This window comes from Wyeomyia smithii, chromosome 2, assembly GCF_029784165.1.
Source record: "Wyeomyia smithii strain HCP4-BCI-WySm-NY-G18 chromosome 2, ASM2978416v1, whole genome shotgun sequence".
NCBI lineage: Eukaryota > Metazoa > Arthropoda > Insecta > Diptera > Culicidae > Wyeomyia > Wyeomyia smithii.
The window spans coordinates 267,368,481-267,387,495 of NC_073695.1; the positions used below are offsets into that span (position 1 = coordinate 267,368,481).

Sequence of the window (19,015 nt, forward strand, 5' to 3'; positions counted from 1 at the left end):
CTTTTCAATATAATTTTAAAATATGAATTATCATCAAAGCCAACATAGCTTCGAAAAACCACCTCCAGAATATGCTCGGTTTTGGTACAACTCCCTCGTCATCGCTAGCTATGACAACTGGTTTCAAAGCTGCCATCTTGCTCTTCTTTCCCCAGCTAAACTCATAGGATTCCACAAGTTTGGTTCAAAATCTACCGCTTGTTGACATCCTCGAACCTCCGGTTGACAACAATATGACAAATCCACCCGTACAAACACACCCATTTCGTATGCTGTGTGCATACTATGTTGCAGGATGGTGTCTCTACCTGCTATTTATGCTACTGCCAGTCGCATCAACATAGAGTCGAGAAAAAAAAAACAAACACACTCGCACCGCAGCGCTCGAACATACACGCACACACATGACAACACCCTTTCTCGTGGACTGTGCTGCCGTGCTGCGTTCTGGCCGTAGAACAAATTCGACTGCGAAAAAGAGTGTACATATTGTGTTTTGGGGAGTGTTTTCTTGAAGAAATGAATTTTCACTTTTTCGCCGTCGAATGGGAACCTGAAAAGTGGTTCAAAGCGTGACCACGAGTGTACGGAAACCGAAACCGATTGAAGTTAGTTCCGGGTGGCCGCGACCGCGGAAGAAAAGTGAACTTTTTCGGACAAGGAAAATTCAGAATTGGAAAACTTCATTTTTGATCGCGCACACATTCAACTGGGACGGGGGGTAAAAAGTGAAGTTGGTAGGGAACGTGTGAAGGGTGATGTGTGATGTGAAAAAACAACTAATGTTGTTCGATAGCAGCAATGAAAGCTAAAAGCATATTGCTGGGGTGTCTTTTCATTCGATAGTTTTTGTTTCCTCTGTCAAACGCTGCGTGTCACTGCTAGAGTTCGTCAAGTTTTCCCATATTGCAAGTGAAATGAGTGAAAAACTTTCGAAACGACGTCGTACGAATGAAAATCAAATTTTCATCACATGCACGCCGAGGAAAAGAGGATTCATCCCCCTTGCCTAATGAGAAGAGTTGCCTCATTTCGGCCGTCTGTCCATTTGCTGGATTTACCCTTCGTGTGTGCTACTCTATCTCCACTCCAGTAGTGTGCAAAGGCGCCTCCTCGCCCTCGTTGGAGCCCCTGGCTCTCTTCTTCCATTGTGTGTGATGTGCGACTATTTTCCGGGCGTTTCTATCGATCAGTTACTCAAATTTTCCAAGTGGCGCTTTGTTGGACGTGTATTTTCAACTCTAAACAAAATCCCCGTTAGCGGTAAAAATGTGATCATCGTGAAATAGAAGTGGCAACATCAGTTTCAAGCTTGCTGTTCCCCTTTCACGCCCACGCGTGATTCGAAGAAGAAAAAAGAAAAAAAAAAGCATACACAAATAGTGTATCCTCCATATCTGAAGTGAAAACAAATCACAGTAAAAGAGAAGATATAAAAAAATAAAGAAGAAAACCGTGCATTTAAACCTCGTGATCAAAGCGAAGAGGGAAAAAGTGGAATAATTTACACATCAAAGAATATCTCGGCCCAGCATAGAACAGAACACGAAAACGAAACAAGCGGAAAATATGGATCAATGTTCGAGGAGCCTGCTGGTGTCTGCTTTGTTCAGCACGATTATCCTCGTCGGTTTATATAATCCAGTTGAAGGTAAATATATGCCCGCGTACTGGCAGCAACTACTCCTAATGCTTTGAAAGTCGTCCGTCCTTCTGCACAATTGCCACTGTTCCAGCCAGGGCTGGCGTTTCATTCATAACTCTTCGCCTGGTCTATTCAGGCTTCCACACATAAGGTTTGAAGCCACCACCGACCGTCGGGATCCACAGGGGAAATGAAAAGATGAACCGTGCAGCAGCACAGCTTCACAGTCGCTAGCCGAAAATCGATATTTTATCGGTGCTTTGAAAATGTGTGACAAAACAAAAAAAAAACGTTGAGAGCGGAAAGCCGTGACAAAAGATTTGTCGAGCGAGACAATTTTAGGGACTAATAAAGAAAGAGCAATTAGTCAGAAAGAGGCCTTTTGAAGGCAGGCTGAAAACATGCTTTTGGGATGAGCCCATTATGTGGCCGCAAATGAGGTGCAAATTTAAAACGAATCGAAATTTTAGGGGGCTTTGGATATTTATATCCGATTTGATTGTATTCTACTGAAGCGTGACAATCCGTCGTGATGAGAATGGCTTATTGCCACGTAGATAATTTCATTTTGATTTGCTAAAGTGCCACTTTGTCGGAACTTCGATAGCTTTGAAGTAACAATTGATATTTTCACCGCGCTATCTCTGCATCGACATTTAATCAGTGGCTAGCTGTGGTTGTAAAATGAATCTCAAATAAAATGCCGAAACCGAACATAAAATTAGTCAAACTTGTTAAAGGTTGTGCAAAAAAACATCATGAAAGAACAACATGGAATAAACCCTTCAACATACCTTGGATCAAAATTCAATACCTGCGCAAATACTCACAATCCGCCTTTTTATAAACAAAACAGTTGTGGAAAATAAAATTGTAATATAAGCAGACAACTAATCCACAAATAAATAAAACAACAACAACAATGCATTTATTCCTCCCAGAGCACAGGTTGGACAACGGCTGCTCTTTGATTTAATAGAACTTCTTCCCTCGCCACGTTTGATTTTGGGAGACTTCAACTCTCATGGCGTGGTTTGGGGTTCCCCATACAATGATAACCGCTCCTCTTTAATCTATAACCTTTGCGATGACTTCGACATGACTATTTTAAACAACGGTGAAATGACACGTATCCCGAAACCTCCAGCGCGCCCAAGCGCTTTGGATCTATCCTTATGTTCGACGTCGCTACGGTTGGATTGCACATGGAAGGTAATCCTTGATCCTCACGGTAGCGACCATTTGCCTATTCTTATTTCAATTAATAACGGGTCGACTCGCATGCGACCAATTGACATTCCGTATGACCTCACACGGAATTTCGATTGGAAGTTATACGAGGAAATGATTTCAAAAGCGGTCGAGTCGATTCAACATCATCCACCACTTGAAGAATACAACCTCCTCGCGGGCTTGATTCTCGACGCCGCGTTGCAAGCCCAAATGAAGAAATATCCCGGCGTAACGATCAAAGAACGGCCTCCCACTCCGTGGTGGGACCAAGAGTGCTCCGATGTCTACACGCAAAGATCCGACTCGTTTAAGGCCTACCAGGAGGGAGGTATACCTGGCGACTATTTACGGTATTCGGAGCTTAATACCAAGCTTAAAAGTTTGGCTAAAGCAAAGAAACGCGGATATTGGCGTCGGTTCGTGAACGAGACGTCGAGGGAGACATCGATGAGCACTCTTTGGAACACAGCCCGAAGAATGCGGAATCGCGTAACGGTCAACGAAAGCGAGGAGTCTTCAAGTCGGTGGATATTTGATTTTGCCAGGAAAGTATGTCCGGACTCTGTTCCTGAGCAAAACATTGTTCGCGATGCGTCTCCGGGCCACGACGCGATAGAATCACCTTTTACGATGGCAGAATTTTCAGTTGCCCTCCTGTCCTGTAAAAATAACGCGCCTGGGTTAGATAGAATCAAATTCAACTTGTTGAAGAATCTACCCGGCAATGCCAAGAGGCGCTTGTTGAACTTGTTCAATAAGTTCCTGGAGCAAAACATTGTACCGCAGGATTGGAGGCAAGTGAAGGTGATCGCCATCCAAAAACCAGGGAAACCAGCTTCTGATCACAACTCTTATAGGCCGATTGCAATGCTATCCTGTATCCGGAAATTGATGGAAAAAATGATACTCCGTCGTTTAGACCATTGGGTCGAATCAAATGGTCTACTATCAGATACTCAATTTGGCTTCCGCCGTGCCAAAGGGACGAATGATTGTCTTGCGTTGCTTTCAACAGATATTCAGCTGGCGTATGCTCGCAAAGAACAAATGGCGTCTGCGTTCTTGGACATTAAGGGGGCTTTTGATTTCGTTTCTATTGACATTCTTTCGGGTAAACTTCACCGACAAGGATTATCTCCAATTTTGAACAATTTTTTGCACAATTTGTTGTCCGAAAAGCACATGCATTTTACGCACGGCGATTTGGCAACTTTTCGCATTAGCTACATGGGTCTTCCCCAGGGCTCATGTTTAAGCCCCCTTCTTTACAACTTTTATGTAAATGACATCGACGAATGTCTGGCAAACTCATGCACGATAAGACAACTTGCAGACGACAGTGTAATCTCTGTTACAGGAGCCAAAGCTGCTGATTTGCAAGGACCATTGCAAGATACCTTGGACAATTTGTCTGCTTGGGCTTTACAGCTAGGTATCGAATTCTCTCCGGAGAAGACTGAGATAGTAGTTTTTTCTAGGAAGCATGAACCTGCTTAGCTTCAAACACAATTAATGGGTAAAACGATTTCAAAGGTTTTGGTACACAAATATCTTGGTGTCTGGTTCGACTCCAAAGGCATTTGGGGTTGTCACGTGAGGTATCTGATGAAAAAATGTCAACAAAAAGTGAATTTTCTTCGTACAATAACCGGACAATGGTGGGGAGCCCACCCAGGAGACCTTATAAGGCTTTACCAAACAACGATATTGTCTGTCATTTAGTACGGGTGTTTCTGCTTCCGCTCCGCAGCAAACACACATTTGATCAAACTGGAGCGAATACAATATCGTTGTTTGCGTATCGCCTTGGGTTGCATGCAATCGACCCATACGATGAGTTTGGAGATCTAAGCTGGAGTACTACCATTGAAAACCCGCTTCTGGAGCCTGTATTCTCGTTTCTAATCAAATGTGAGGTCTTGAACCGTCCCGTGATTGAAAATTTTGAAAGGTTAATCGAACTTAATTCTCAAACCCGTTTTATGACATTGTATTTCAATCACATGTCCCAAAATATTAACCCTTCTTCGAATATTCCAAATCGTGTCGACTTATCAAATACTTCTGATTCTACTGTGTTTTTCGATACATCCATGATAGAAGAAACTCGTGGAATCCCGGATCATTTACGCGTGCAGCAGATCCCTAAAATTTTTTCCAATAAATATCGAAACATCAACTGCGACAATATGTACTACACTGACGGATCACTTCTTGATGGGTCCACTGGCTTCGGTATCTTCAATAACAATTTAACCGTCTCCCATAAGCTCGATAATCCTGCTTCTGTTTACGTCGCAGAATTAGCTGCAATTCAGTACACCCTAGGGATTATCGAAAAAATGCCCACGGACCATTATCTCATCTTTACGGACAGTCTCAGTTCCATTGAGGCTCTCCGATCGATGAAAGATGTTAAGCACTCTCCGTATTTCCTGGGGAAAATACGGGAACATCTGAGTGCTTTATCCGAAAAATCTACTCAGATTACCTTAGCGTGGGTCCCTTCTCACTGCTCGATACCGGGTAATGAGAAAGCGGACTCTTTGGCTAAGGTGGGCGCAACAAATGGTGATATTTATGAAAGACCAATTGCCTTTAATGAATTTTTCGCATTTGTACGTCAGAATACGATCATCAGTTGGCAAAATTCTTGGACCAAGGGGGAACTGGGAAGGTGGTTATATTCCATAATCCCCAAGGTTTCGACGAACCCGTGGTTCAAGGGGTTGGATGTAGGTCGGGATTTCATTTGCGTGATGTCCCGGCTTATGTCCAATCACTATAGATTTGACGCGCATCTCCGTCGTGTTGGGCTCGGGGAGAGTGGTATCTGTGCCTGTGGTGAAGGTTATCACGACATAGAGCACGTTGTTTGGTCATGCCCTGTACACCGTGACGCCAGGTCTAGATAAATAGCTTCCCTGCAGGCCGAAGGTAGGCAGCCGGCTGTTCCTGTTCGTGATGTCTTGGCGAGCCGTGACCTATCCTACATGTCCCTTATATACGTTTTCCTGAAATCCATCCACGCCCCAGTTGAGTCCTATCCCCTTCCGTCTACATCCAACCAAACGACAAGAACACGTTAAGACCCCGGATCCGGAAACAGCAATCAGACCCGCACGATACTCTCAAGGCCCAATATGCCAGTCCGTAATATCTTGGCCCAGCAGCGGAACAAATTTAATATGCTGCTTACCTATGGCAATGAAAACCATCAAACAGCAAACCTGTGCTTTTAATGCAAAATATTCTAGCTTTAAGTTAGATTTAGTTTCAGCTCGTAGTCGGCAGCGAGGATAAAAAATTTGCTCTTAGTTATTAAGATACTTTAGAAAGTAAGCTACCAGATATAATTGGCCGTGTCAAATAAACTATAGATGAAGAAAGAAAAAAAACAACAATGCATTTCAAAAATACCCTAAAAACAATTGATAAAACAGAAATTGATGAAATATTGATCAATGATTTTAATAATCATCCAATGTTTTGAAAAAAATTTGACATTGGGTGTTTAATAACTTGAAAAGCCATTCGACCTTTTCCAAAATACAATGGTCTTTTTTCCCGACTTATAATTTATTGTTACCACCAAGTCAAGAATGAAGTTTTTGCATTTTAGAAATATAGAATGTACTGAAAGTTTAATAATAGAAATGTAAAAAAATTAAGCGAATTTTTGGCACTTGACGAATAAAAAGACCACGTGGTTTAAGTCGCAAGGAGGGGAGGGGGTTCGCCAAAACACCACGAAAGACCACGGGAGGGGGGGGGGGTTAAAGGGGTATAAAAAGTGATCAAATAATAAAATATTAAGGAATAAACTAATAACTAATAGATGATAATATCAGCACAATTGAGGGTAGAAAAAAATTTCAAAACAGCAGAGACGGCTCAGAACATGAAAAAAACCTATTAAAATTAGATGAATCATAATCACCTACAGTTGTACCAAATTATACCAAACGTCTTAAAATTACTGAAAAAAATCAATTTGTTGAATAATGGATTTTTTTTATTTGGGGTTATTGTAATGGTTTGTAATGGATTAATTAAACTGTGATACAGCGATTTAGAACTTCTGAAGTGACCTAGTGTAGGTTGTAGGCCTTGTTGAGTGTAACATTCGTTCATACTAAAATTTTTCCAAACACCCCCAAAATCTGAAGTTATGGTCAAAATACTGTTTTTTGGACCTCAGTGCATTCAACTATTTTTAACTCAGTCATTTCTGCACCGATTTTCAATATTTTAGCAGTTTTTGAGTTATATATTTTTTATGAAAACCAGAATTTTTGGTTTTTATCGCACAATTATTTCACGGTGCTACAAATGGAGAAAAAATGCAAGAACTGCTTAAGTGACCTAGTGTAGGTTGTAGGTCTTGTTGAGTGTAACATTCGCTCATACTAGAAATTTTCCAAACACCCCCAAAATTTGAAGTTATGGTCAAAATACGGTTTTGGACTTCAGCGCATACATTTTTTAACTCAATCATTTCATGACCGATTTTCAATATTTTAGCAGTTTTGGAAAGGGGACATAATTTTTCAAAGATTTACAGATTTGTACCAACTTTAGACTTTTCACGCAATTTCTCAACTTAACTTGAAATTGGCCGCCACACAGAGTTATTTATAGTTTAATAATAATATGATTGTATAAGAATAAGAAACATTCGAGGAAATTATTATGAACATCGCAACTGGAAAAAAAAATAAAAATGAGAAAAACTGACAAACTAGTAAAAAAAATCAGCTGCAAAGAAATGCATCCATAAGCATTGAAGTTGATAAAGCAATGGAAATGATAAATTGACAAACAATGTAAAAATAGTTTGCAACTAGGATGACTTGAGAAAATGCAAAATTTGAATCGAACTTTTTTTATTCGACTGACACTTCGCATAACTACATGTTGATATAAAAAACTGAGTATGTTCCACAAGAGACATTTTTTAAGTCAAGAGAATTTTTTTTTTTGAAAAGGTATTAGCACCAGCGTTGCAAAGCGAACGAAAAGCAAAACCTTTCTCTTCCTTTCTGCTTGAGAACGAGACCTATGCTACGCATCTCAAGTCCCTTGCACACACGCTTTCGAGATACTCTTTTCTCTTCATGCATTCCCCTGAGTAGCAGCATGCGCGCACCGACACGCAAAAACTCTTTTGTACTGCTACTCAGCGACTGTAAAAGAGTACGCAAGTTCCTGCTTGCGAGTAGGAGTACTCGACTAAAATAGCTCGACTACTAGTGCCTGAGAAAACGTGCTCGAAAACGAAAACGATAATGCTTCTTCATCTACCCGGTTTTGCTTCGTGCACCGACAGCCGAACGTGGGGGAGAATTTGTAAAGTATCGCATACTGGAACGTTTAGGGTATCGGGCTGCTTTGATAAGTTTTTTTTATTGCAGTCTAATGCAAAACCAGCCGAAGCAAACCGCTACCGAAGTAGTCCATTACGCTGTTTCAAATATTTTTTTGTCCCTCCGCAACTATCGTAATGCATCTTGAGACAATGGTACTCGGCTGGTTGTACTCGCGAGAGGGGAACTACACGCTAGTAAAAGAGAAATGATCCCGGGAGCAAATGCGAGCAAGGAAGACAGCGAGAAAGAACGCGGAATAGCTTGAATGTAGAATTCTCCAGTGTATGATATCAGCAGCAACGAAAACCTCTTTTGAGGTGTTGCATGCTGTTTATGAGTGACACTAACAACACTGATTAGCACATACTTTAGTTAAAGTATTGTAGCTCAGAAAGGTTTGATTTTGTTGTAAGACAATACTGAAGTTTTCAGGAAAAATGTGAAGATCAACACCAAGTTTTGAAACATTTAAAACGTTTAAGTTTTAATAGCATTTTAAACTAAAGTCTACATTAGAAATAGATTAAGATATTTGTTAAAAATGAACAAAATTTAGAAAAAAAAAATCTGAAGAACTCAAGAATAATCGCAAGTGATAATTTCGGAATTATCGGACTCAAGCTATTCATGACTTGAAAAAAATCTGAATTTGAGGTGGTTGCTCTGAAAAGCCTCAAAATGTCATCTGGAATCTAGTTCCGACATCTGGATATAATCCCGATTTCGGAAATACTCACATTAGGTGACATTTGGCCATTTTTAAAGTAACCGTCTTGGATTACAAAATGATGTCTGACCAAATGATGTTTTGGTCTCTGAGCATTATCTCGTTTCCGTAATGACCATTTTTGGCTGTTTTCCAGAAACCAGAAATTCTGAACCACTCCATTTTGGGCCTCTGGGTATCACCATGATTACGGAAATATCTATATTGGGTGGTACTTGATCATTTCCGGAAACCAGAAGTCCGCAGCTGGGATTTCAAAATAGCGCCTAAAGTCGATTTCTGGTCTCTGGGCATCATCTCGATTCCGGAGTGTTCAAACATCATGACATCAAAAATATCTCACTATGATTTTCAACAGATGAGCAGCGAATCCGCCTCACCTGAATGAATATGTACTTTAGTTTGTTTACATGATATAAACTGAATTGGTTAACTTGTTCTGTATTTTATTATCTACGGATTTGTGTAATATAAAACTGAACATGTTTTTAATTTCAATCTATTCCTTGAAAAAAAAAACTTACAAATATTGTGGGAGGGGGAGGGGAGAAGAGAGATGTTGAAACCTTAAGATGCCTTATTATGAGGGGGTCCAAATTCAAAAAAAAAGTTCTTACGTAATTTGTGGATGACGTCTTACTAGAAAGTTGCAATCGGGCACTTCAAAATGAGGTCTGGAGAAGTTTTCTATCCTCTAGATGACACACAGACCTCCGAAATTTCCCTGGATAAATTGGATGGTATTTAACCTTGTTTTCAACTTCAATAGGTTAAACTTTGCGCTCAAAACACGGCTCGACATTTATCAATGGCACAATAGTTTTTTTGGACATGAAACTAGTTAATTTTCCAATCGATTGCTACAAAAATTTCAACTCTAGATTCAATCAAGCAAAGGGAACCAAATTTGACATGAAGAGATTTTAGGATGCACTGCGCCTTCCTCTGGAAACCAGATTCATTAATAATTGATAATTAAAAATATTTTTTTTAAATTTTTCTTTTTCAGGTAGTTATTTCTTAATGTCTCAATCGAATTTTCACTGATTCCTTCTGGCTTTAGATTTTTTCTTGATTCGCGAGTGCTATCAACTTTGCTCTTTGGTCTTTTTCGAAAATATTCAGCAAATAGGACAGTCGCTTTTATATTTGTCTCTATATTCTATATTTGTCTAATTTACCTCCTTGTTCAAATTTCACCATTTTTGTTTTCGAAGTAAAAGTAATTTTAATTTCACTTCTCGATTTAGTCGAGTGCACAGTGGTTTAAAAAACTAAATTAATCCACCTCGCGGTCAGACTCAGCCTTTCTCATTCAAACTTATTATTTTTTTTTTTCTTCACATAACATTTATTTGACACGGCACAAATACAATTTAATGTTTAACGGCGCCAATTATATCTGATGACTTAAAAACTAAAGCAAATTTTTTATCCTCGCTGCCGACTACGAGCTGAAATTAAGTCTAACTTAAAACTAGCATGGGATTTCCAATCAGTGTTTTGTTGTTCAATGGTCGTCTGATAATCGTCGAATGGCATGTATGGATTCGTTCTGCTGAGCCACGATGTCGTGAGTTGGGACAGAGGCTCGTAGTCCTTGGGTCCTGGTTCTGTTGTGCGGGGTCTGGTTGCTGGTTTTGTGCTTAAGGTTCAAACGTGTTCTTGTCGTTTTGTTGGGTGTAGACGGAGGGGAACGGGACTAGACTGGGGCGTGGATGGATTTCAGGAAAACGTATATAAGGGACATGTAGGATAGGTCACGGCTCGCCAAGACATCACGAACAGGAACAGCCGGCTGTCTACCCTCGGCCTGCAGGGAAGCTATTAATTTAGACCTGGCGTCACGGTGTACAGGGCATGACCAAACCACATGCTCTATGTCGTGATAACCTTCACCACAGGCACAGATACCACTTTCCCCGAGCCCAACACGACGGAGGAGCGCGTCAAATCTATAGTGATTGGACATAAGCCGGGACATCACGCAAATGAAATCCCGACCTACATCCAACCCCTTGAACCACGGGTTCGTCGATACTTTGGGGATTATGGAATGTAACCACCTTCCCAATTCCCCTCTGGTCCAAGCATTTTGCCAACTGATGATCGTATTCTGACGTACAAGTGCGAAAAATTCATTAAAGGCAATTGGTCTTTCATAAATATCACCGTTTGTTGCGCCCACCTTAGCCAAAGAGTCCGCTTTCTCATTACCCGGTATCGAGCAGTGAGAAGGGACCCACGCTAAGGTAATCTGAGTAGATTTTTCGGATAAAGCACTCAGATGTTCCCGTATTTTCCCCAGGAAATACGGAGAGTGCTTAACATCTTTCATCGATCGGAGAGCCTCAATGGAACTGAGACTGTCCGTAAAGATGAAATAATGGTCCGTGGGCATTTTTTCGATAATCCCTAGGGTGTACTGAATTGCAGCTAATTCTGCGACGTAAACAGAAGCAGGATTATCGAGCTTATGGGAGACGGTTAAATTGTTATTGAAGATACCGAAGCCAGTGGACCCATCAAGAAGTGATCCGTCAGTGTAGTACATATTGTCGCAGTTGATGTTTCGATATTTATTGGAAAAAATTTTAGGGATCTGCTGCACGCGTAAATGATCCGGGATTCCACGAGTTTCTTCTATCATGGATGTATCGAAAAACACAGTAGAATCAGAAGTATTTGATAAGTCGACACGATTTGGAATATTCGAAGAAGGGTTAATATTTTGGGACATGTGATTGAAATACAATGTCATAAAACGGGTTTGAGAATTAAGTTCGATTAACCTTTCAAAATTTTCAATCACGGGACGGTTCAAGACCTCACATTTGATTAGAATACGAGAAGACAGGCTCCAGAAGCGGTTTTTCAATGGTAGTACTCCAGCTAAAACCTCCAAACTCATCGTATGGGTCGACTGCATGCAACCCAAGGCGATACGCAAACAACGATATTGTATTCGCTCCAGTTTGATCAAATGTGTGTTTGCTGCGGAGCGGAAGCAGAAACACCCGTATTCAATAACAGACAATATCGTTGTTTGGTAAAGCCTTATAAGGTCTCCTGGATGGGCTCCCCACCATTGTCCGGTTATTGTACGAAGAAAATTCACTCTTTGTTGACATTTTTTCATCAGATACCTCACGTGACAACCCCAGGTGCCTTTAGAGTCGAACCAGACACCAAGATATTTGTGTACCAAAACCTGAGAAATCGTTTTACCCATTAATTGTGTTTGAAGCTGAGCAGGTTCATGCTTCCTAGAAAAAACTACTATCTCAGTCTTCTCCGGAGAGAATTCGATACCTAGCTGTAAAGCCCAAGCAGACAAATTGTCCAAGGTATCTTGCAATGGTCCTTGCAAATCGGCAGCTTTGGCTCCTGTAACAGAGATTACACTGTCGTCTGCAAGTTGTCTTATCGTGCATGAATTTGCCAGACATTCGTCGATGTCATTTACATAAAAGTTGTAAAGAAGGGGGCTTAAACATGAGCCCTGGGGAAGACCCATGTAGCTAATGCGAAAAGTTGCCAAATCGCCATGCGTAAAATGCATGTGCTTTTCGGACAACAAGTTGTGCAAAAAATTGTTCAAAATTGGAGAAAATCCTTGTCGGTGAAGTTTACCCGAAAGAATGTCAATAGAAACGGAATCAAAAGCCCCCTTAATGTCCAAGAACGCAGACGCCATTTGTTCTTTACGAGCATACGCCAGCTGAATATCTGTTGAAAGCAACGCAAGACAATCATTCGTCCCTTTGGCACGGCGGAAGCCAAATTGAGTTTCTGATAGTAGACCATTTGATTCGACCCAGTGGTCTAAACGACGGAGTATCATTTTTTCCATCAATTTCCGGATACAGGATAGCATTGCAATCGGCCTATAAGAGTTGTGATTAGAAGCTGGTTTCCCTGGTTTTTGGATGGCGATCACCTTCACTTGCCTCCAATCCTGCGGTACAATGTTTTGCTCCAGGAACTTATTGAACAAGTTCAACAAGCGCCTCTTGGCATTGCCGGGTAGATTCTTCAACAAGTTGAATTTGATTCTATCTAATCCAGGCGCGTTATTGTTACAGGACAGGAGGGCAACTGAAAGTTCTGCCATCGTAAAAGGTGATTCAATCGCGTCGTGGCCCGGAGACGCATCGCGAACAATGTTTTGCTCAGGAACAGAGTCCGGACATACTTTCCTGGCAAAATCAAATATCCACCGACTTGAAGACTCCTCGCTTTCGTTGACCGTTACGCGATTCCGCATTCTTCGGGCTGTGTTCCAAAGAGTGCTCATCGATGTCTCCCTCGACGTCTCGTTCACGAACCGACGCCAATATCCACGTTTCTTTGCTTTAGCCAAGCTTTTAAGCTTGGTATCAAGCTCCGAATACCGTAAATAGTCGCCAGGTATACCTCCCGTCTGGTAGGCCTTAAACGCGTCGGATCTTTGCGTGTAGACATCGGAGCACTCTTGGTCCCACCACGGAGTGGGAGGCCGTTCTTTGATCGTTACGCCGGGATATTTCTTCGTTTGGGCTTGCAACGCGGCGTCGAGAATCAAGCCCGCGAGGAGGTTGTATTCTTCAAGTGGTGAATGATGTTGAATCGACTCGACCGCTTTTGAAATCATTTCCTCGTATAACTTCCAATCGACATTTCGTGTGAGGTCATACGGAATGTCAATTGGTCGCATGCGAGTTGACCCGTTAGTAATTGAAATAAGAATAGGCAGATGGTCGCTACCGTGAGGATCGAGGATTACCTTCCATGTGCAATCCAACCGTAGCGACGTCGAACATAAGGATAGATCCAAAGCGCTTGGGCGCGCTGGAGGTTTCGGGATACGTGTCATTTCACCGTTGTTTAAAATAGTCATGTCGAAGTCATCGCAAAGGTTATAGATTAAAGAGGAGCGGTTATCATTGTATGGGGAACCCCAAGCCACGCCATGAGAGTTGAAGTCTCCCAAAATCAAACGTGGCGAGGGAAGAAGTTCTATTAAATCAAAGAGCAGCCGTTGCCCAACCTGTGCTCTGGGGGGAATATATATTGAGGCAATACAAAGCTCTTTACCTTGTATTGTCATTTGACATGCGACAACTTCGATGCCTGGAATCGAGGGGAGGTTAATACGATAGAAAGAATAGCACTTTTTAATCCCTAAAAGTACTCCTCCATATGGGGTGTCTCGATCAAGGCGAATAATATTAAAATCATGGAAGTTGAGATCAATATTTGAAGTAAGCCAAGTTTCACAAAGGGAAAATGCATCGCATTTGTTTTTATTTATCAAAACTTTAAACGAATCAATTTTTGGTAAAATACTTCTACAATTCCACTGTAAGACAGAGATAGAATCCTTCATATACGCAGTTGAATTAGGCATCGAAGGATACAATCGCTGCAAGGAGAGGCCATTGGGCAGTCAACTGCTTCAAAAATGATCTAACTGTTGGGAGGAATGCTGTAAGAAAAATTTTAATTGGATCGGGTACATTGAAAGTTTCAAAAATCCAGTCCACAATGTCAGAAAATTTCACTAATCCAGAGTTTGTTTCATCAACTGGGAGTGTAAAAGGAGCAACTGGGGTTTTAGATGTTCCTGGCAGTGCTGGGAACTCCTTCTGGGACTTTAAATTTGCCAGCCCAGGAGGAGTTTGCTTCGGTTTTTCCGCAGCACTGTTTGGTTTGTTTGTAACCTTCATTTCACTTTGAGAAATCTTAGGACCTTTTCTGGGAAGTTTAGGAGAGGAAACACTTTTCCTCTTTCTAGACTCCCCAGGATTAGCGTAAGATGCTCCCGCTGGTGAATCGTCAGAATCGGTTTCCTCAGAGGGCAACAGATCGAAGGGGTTCGAAGTAACGGGAGAAGTGGTAACGGTCTTCTTCAGCATGTCAGCGTAGGAACGCTTTGAACGCTCTTTGAGAGACCGTTTTATTTTATCCCTGCGCTGCATGTACACCGCACATGTCGAGAGCTCATGCAGATTTTCTCCGCAGTGAATACACTTTTCAGCGTTAACACTGCAAGAATCTTCCGCATGAGACTCCCCACACTTGCCACAACGTGCCTTATTGCAGCAGTAGGCGGCTGTATGGCCTAACTGCTTGCAATTCAGGCAGTTCATGACGCGGGGCACGTAGAGCCTCACAGGGAGACGAACCCGGTGGATCGAGACGTGGCTTGGTAGTGCAGACCCGGCGAACGTAACTCGAAACGAGTCTGACGGAGTGTATACTGTTTTGCCACCGATGATCGATGCTGACCGCAATTGCTTGCAGTCGAGCACCTTTACTTCGGGACACGTTTTGTTCTTAAAGCACCCTTTGGCACTTTGCAGTATACACTCGACGGACAGACTCGAATCGGTTATGACACCGTCGATCTCCACGTCTCGTGCGGGTATGTAAACGCGATACTCGCGTGTGAAGAGCTCAGAGCAAGCTATATCGTTGGCCTCTTTCAGGTTACCGACCACGACACGGAGCTTGTTAGGCCGGACCTTGGAAATTTCGGTCACGCCCTTGTACTCCTTCGTCAGGTCTTTAGAAATCTGCAAGAGGTTCACCTTTTTCGATTTCGGTCCTGCCTTTGGCCGAAAATAAACAGTATAGCTGCCCTGGGCTCCGTCTGGGTAAAGCCTGGGGCGAGGGGGGACTGAAGAATGAACAGGGGAGGGGGTAACAGAAGGGTCAGGGTCAGAGGGGTTCGGGGATGGTGGCGCGGGAGGCGAGGGATCTACATCCATCGCGCTATGTTTAGCGCACTAGCGCTGACAAGAACACGTACCTTTTTATTTCACCCTTCCAGTAAGGTTGGTTGTCCGATCGTTCGAAGTAGCAGCCGTTACAGCCAGCAGCACCAATACAGCAGCACCAAACAGCCACCAGCAGCGAGCCAGGTGTGAGATCACTCCACACAGCGATACGACTCGCTGACACTGATGGCTTCTTCTTTTTCCTCGTTTGTGTCTCGTCCACTGCTGTAGCACAATCCAGCCAGCAGCCAAATCGGCTTACGCACCAGCTGGCAGTCACGATGCGAAACAGTTGCACAAAGGAACGACCTTGAACCCGGATTTATTTCACTCGACCAGGCAAACAATGCCAACACTTGTTCACACGTCTTTTGTTTTATACTCTATCGGACCGATCACCAAACACGTCCAGTACTGATGCGTGTTCGGCACAGAATGTGAAAACTTATTATTTGTAAAAATAGATTTACATGAATGCTAAAATCCAATAAAGGTATATTCACTCTTTGGGTTCTAAAATATTGATGTTGTAATTAAAGTATAAAATATGAAATTTGACGTAATGTTAGTGCTTCAGAAATAGCGAAATATAAGAAATGACTCTTAATTTCGAACAATTTAATCACGAGCGATACCGGGAACGTTCAAATAGTACGATACCACATTTAAATCATGTTGAGGCCATATATATTGATCAAAGCAGCTATAGTGTTGAATAGTCTTTGAATTTCTTTTCTTTACAAAACTTTTGAACAGTATATCAAATTTTTATGAAGTTTTTTATTTGTAAGTTTGAGAGATGGCTCGTTTGTATGACATTAGTTATGTTCAAATAAGTCGTGTAATACTTGAGATAATAGACTTTCGTTGTTTTAACAATTTAATACATAACGGTTGCTTAAGTTTGATTACAATCAAATAAAAAGGGAACGTATAGAGTAGCCAAACTTTGAAACCACGTGTCCAATCATAATTCATCAGTTAACCCTTAACTAGCCCGTTCATCTGATATCAATATTGTTCAAATCGGTTGCGTAATTTCTGAGATATTGATGTTTCGTGATTTCTACATTTTGATACATAACCTCTAAACTAGAAATCAGATTACAATAAAATTCAATAGGATCTTATAGGGCAACTAGACCTTTCATTTGCAATTGATTTCATTGAAATCGATTCAGCCATCTTTGAGAAAATCGAGTGAGATTGGGAGAGCGTTACACACACACATACAGAAAATGCTCAGCTCGTCGAACTGAGTCGAGTGGTATACGACATTCGGCCCTTTTGAGCACTTTTATACCTTTAGTTTTTGCAGTGATTGCTATACCTTTCTAGGAGAAAGGCAAAAAGTGAAATGATAGAAATGACTTTTAATTTCAACTTCAATCCTGAACAAGGCCGCAAATCATTTGTGAAGAAGAAAAAAACAAGGCCGCAAATATTGAAATAGTACAATATTAAATTTAAATGATGTTGAGACCACATATTTTGATCGTAGCTATAGTTTTAAACAGTCTGCGGGTTTCGTTTCTTTCTATAACTTTCAAACCACATGTTTAAACATTATGAAATTCATTGTTTAAGGGTTTGAAAGCCCATTTATTTGAATTCAACTATGTTCATAGCTTCTGAGATATAAAAGCGTTTTTCACATTCTGACGCAGCGCCAAAACTAAAAGTTTGATTACAATGAAATTCAAAAGCAACCTAAACGGCAAATAGACCCTTCATTTGACACCAAGATAGAAAGAATCGGTCAGACCATCTCTGAGAAAAGTGAGTGTGGAAGAAAGGTGCACATACACACGTACACACCCACACACGAACATATACACCTATACATGCATATATGCAGAAAATGCTCGATTAGTCGAACTGAGTTGAGTAGTATATGACATTCGGCCATTTCAATCATTTTTCTACCTTTTAATTAGCCAGTGATCGTTAGGAGAAAGTCAATATGTTTACTTTCATTATGTGATTTCACATTTTTATGAACAACAGACACAGTTACAATTCGATTGCAATGAAATTCAATAGCAACCTATGGGGCAACTAGACCTTTCATTTGACACTAATTTTGTGAAAATCGGTTCAGCCATCACTGAGAAAAATGAGTGATTTAAACAACCTCAGGATAACTTTTCTTTACATAACTTTTGAACCATATGTTCAATCATAACGAAATTTAAAAGTTAAGGGTTCTGGAGACAGCCCGATCATTTGAAACCAGTTTTATTGAAATCGGTTATGTGGTTTCTCAGATATTGATGTTTCGTGATTTTTACATTTTGATACATAACCTCTAAACTAAAAATCCGATTACAATGAAATTCAATAGCAACCTATGGCGCAACTAGACCTTTCATTTGCAATTAATTTTATGAAAATCGGTCCAGCCATCTCTGGGAAAGTGAGTGAGAAAAAAAAGTTGCACATACACACATACACATACACACATACACACATACATACAGAAAATGCTCAGTTCGTCGAAAGAAGTCGAGTGGTATATGACATTCGGCCATTGGGACCACTTTTATACCTTCGGTTTTTCCAATGATTGCTATACCTTTCTAGAAGAAAGGCAAAACGTGATCGTCAGCCTTTTTAATATAAAAATGCCATTTAAACGCTAAAGTGCATTCGACAAAGTTTTTGTAGATCTTAAGAGGCATCTTTTGATGTAAATAAATTTTTGATTAATTCACCTAAAAGTGAGATAAAAAATTTATTTTTTAATTTATTCATCAAATCAAAACGAAGTCATCAGCAAAGTTGTAGACAATTTTATGTAGAAAAACTTTACTGAAGACACTTTGGTTCTACCTCTTGAAAATCGACCACATACAGGTAGTTTTATACACAGACATTCTAAAAGATTCTAAAAATCGAAAAATACTAAATACCTTCTTCTGGTGTGATTTTAGAGGCCTACTATGTTCTTGATATTTCTTCATATTTTAAAAACACACTATTCTGCCGAACATACCTTGGGCAAATTTTCAACTTTTTCATAGGGTTTAGGACATTTTAGATAAAAAATGCATTTTTTCAAAATAAAATTTCTCTACAAGCTGCGAAAAGCTGCAAAAATAACAGTCTTCACTCGAAAGATGGGGATTAGTTTTAACCTCCCCAGGTGGTTTCACTAGTTCCTTGCAGTCTCTCAAGGACTTTGGCGTGGGTAAAACAAATAGTTTGTTTGGTTTCTCGGCGTTTTTTCATGTTTTTTTCCTCAAACATGTGCAGAATCGAAACGATTTTAGATTTTTCA

General features: G+C 40.9%; 1 protein-coding gene across 2 annotated transcripts in view; it reads left to right on the top strand.

Annotated features, from left to right (window-relative positions):
- The first annotated feature begins 431 nt into the window (after window positions 1-431).
- Window positions 432-19,015, top strand: part of LOC129720986 (roundabout homolog 2-like) — a 58,722-nt gene continuing 40,138 nt past the window's right edge. For both annotated transcript variants that reach the window (XM_055672988.1, XM_055672987.1), the window contains exon 1: window positions 432-1,651. Coding sequence is in view for 1 of the 2 variants with exons in the window: in XM_055672987.1 (XP_055528962.1) it covers window positions 1,570-1,651 (82 nt within the window). In the remaining variant the exon portion in view is untranslated. The remainder of the gene's footprint in view (window positions 1,652-19,015) is intronic.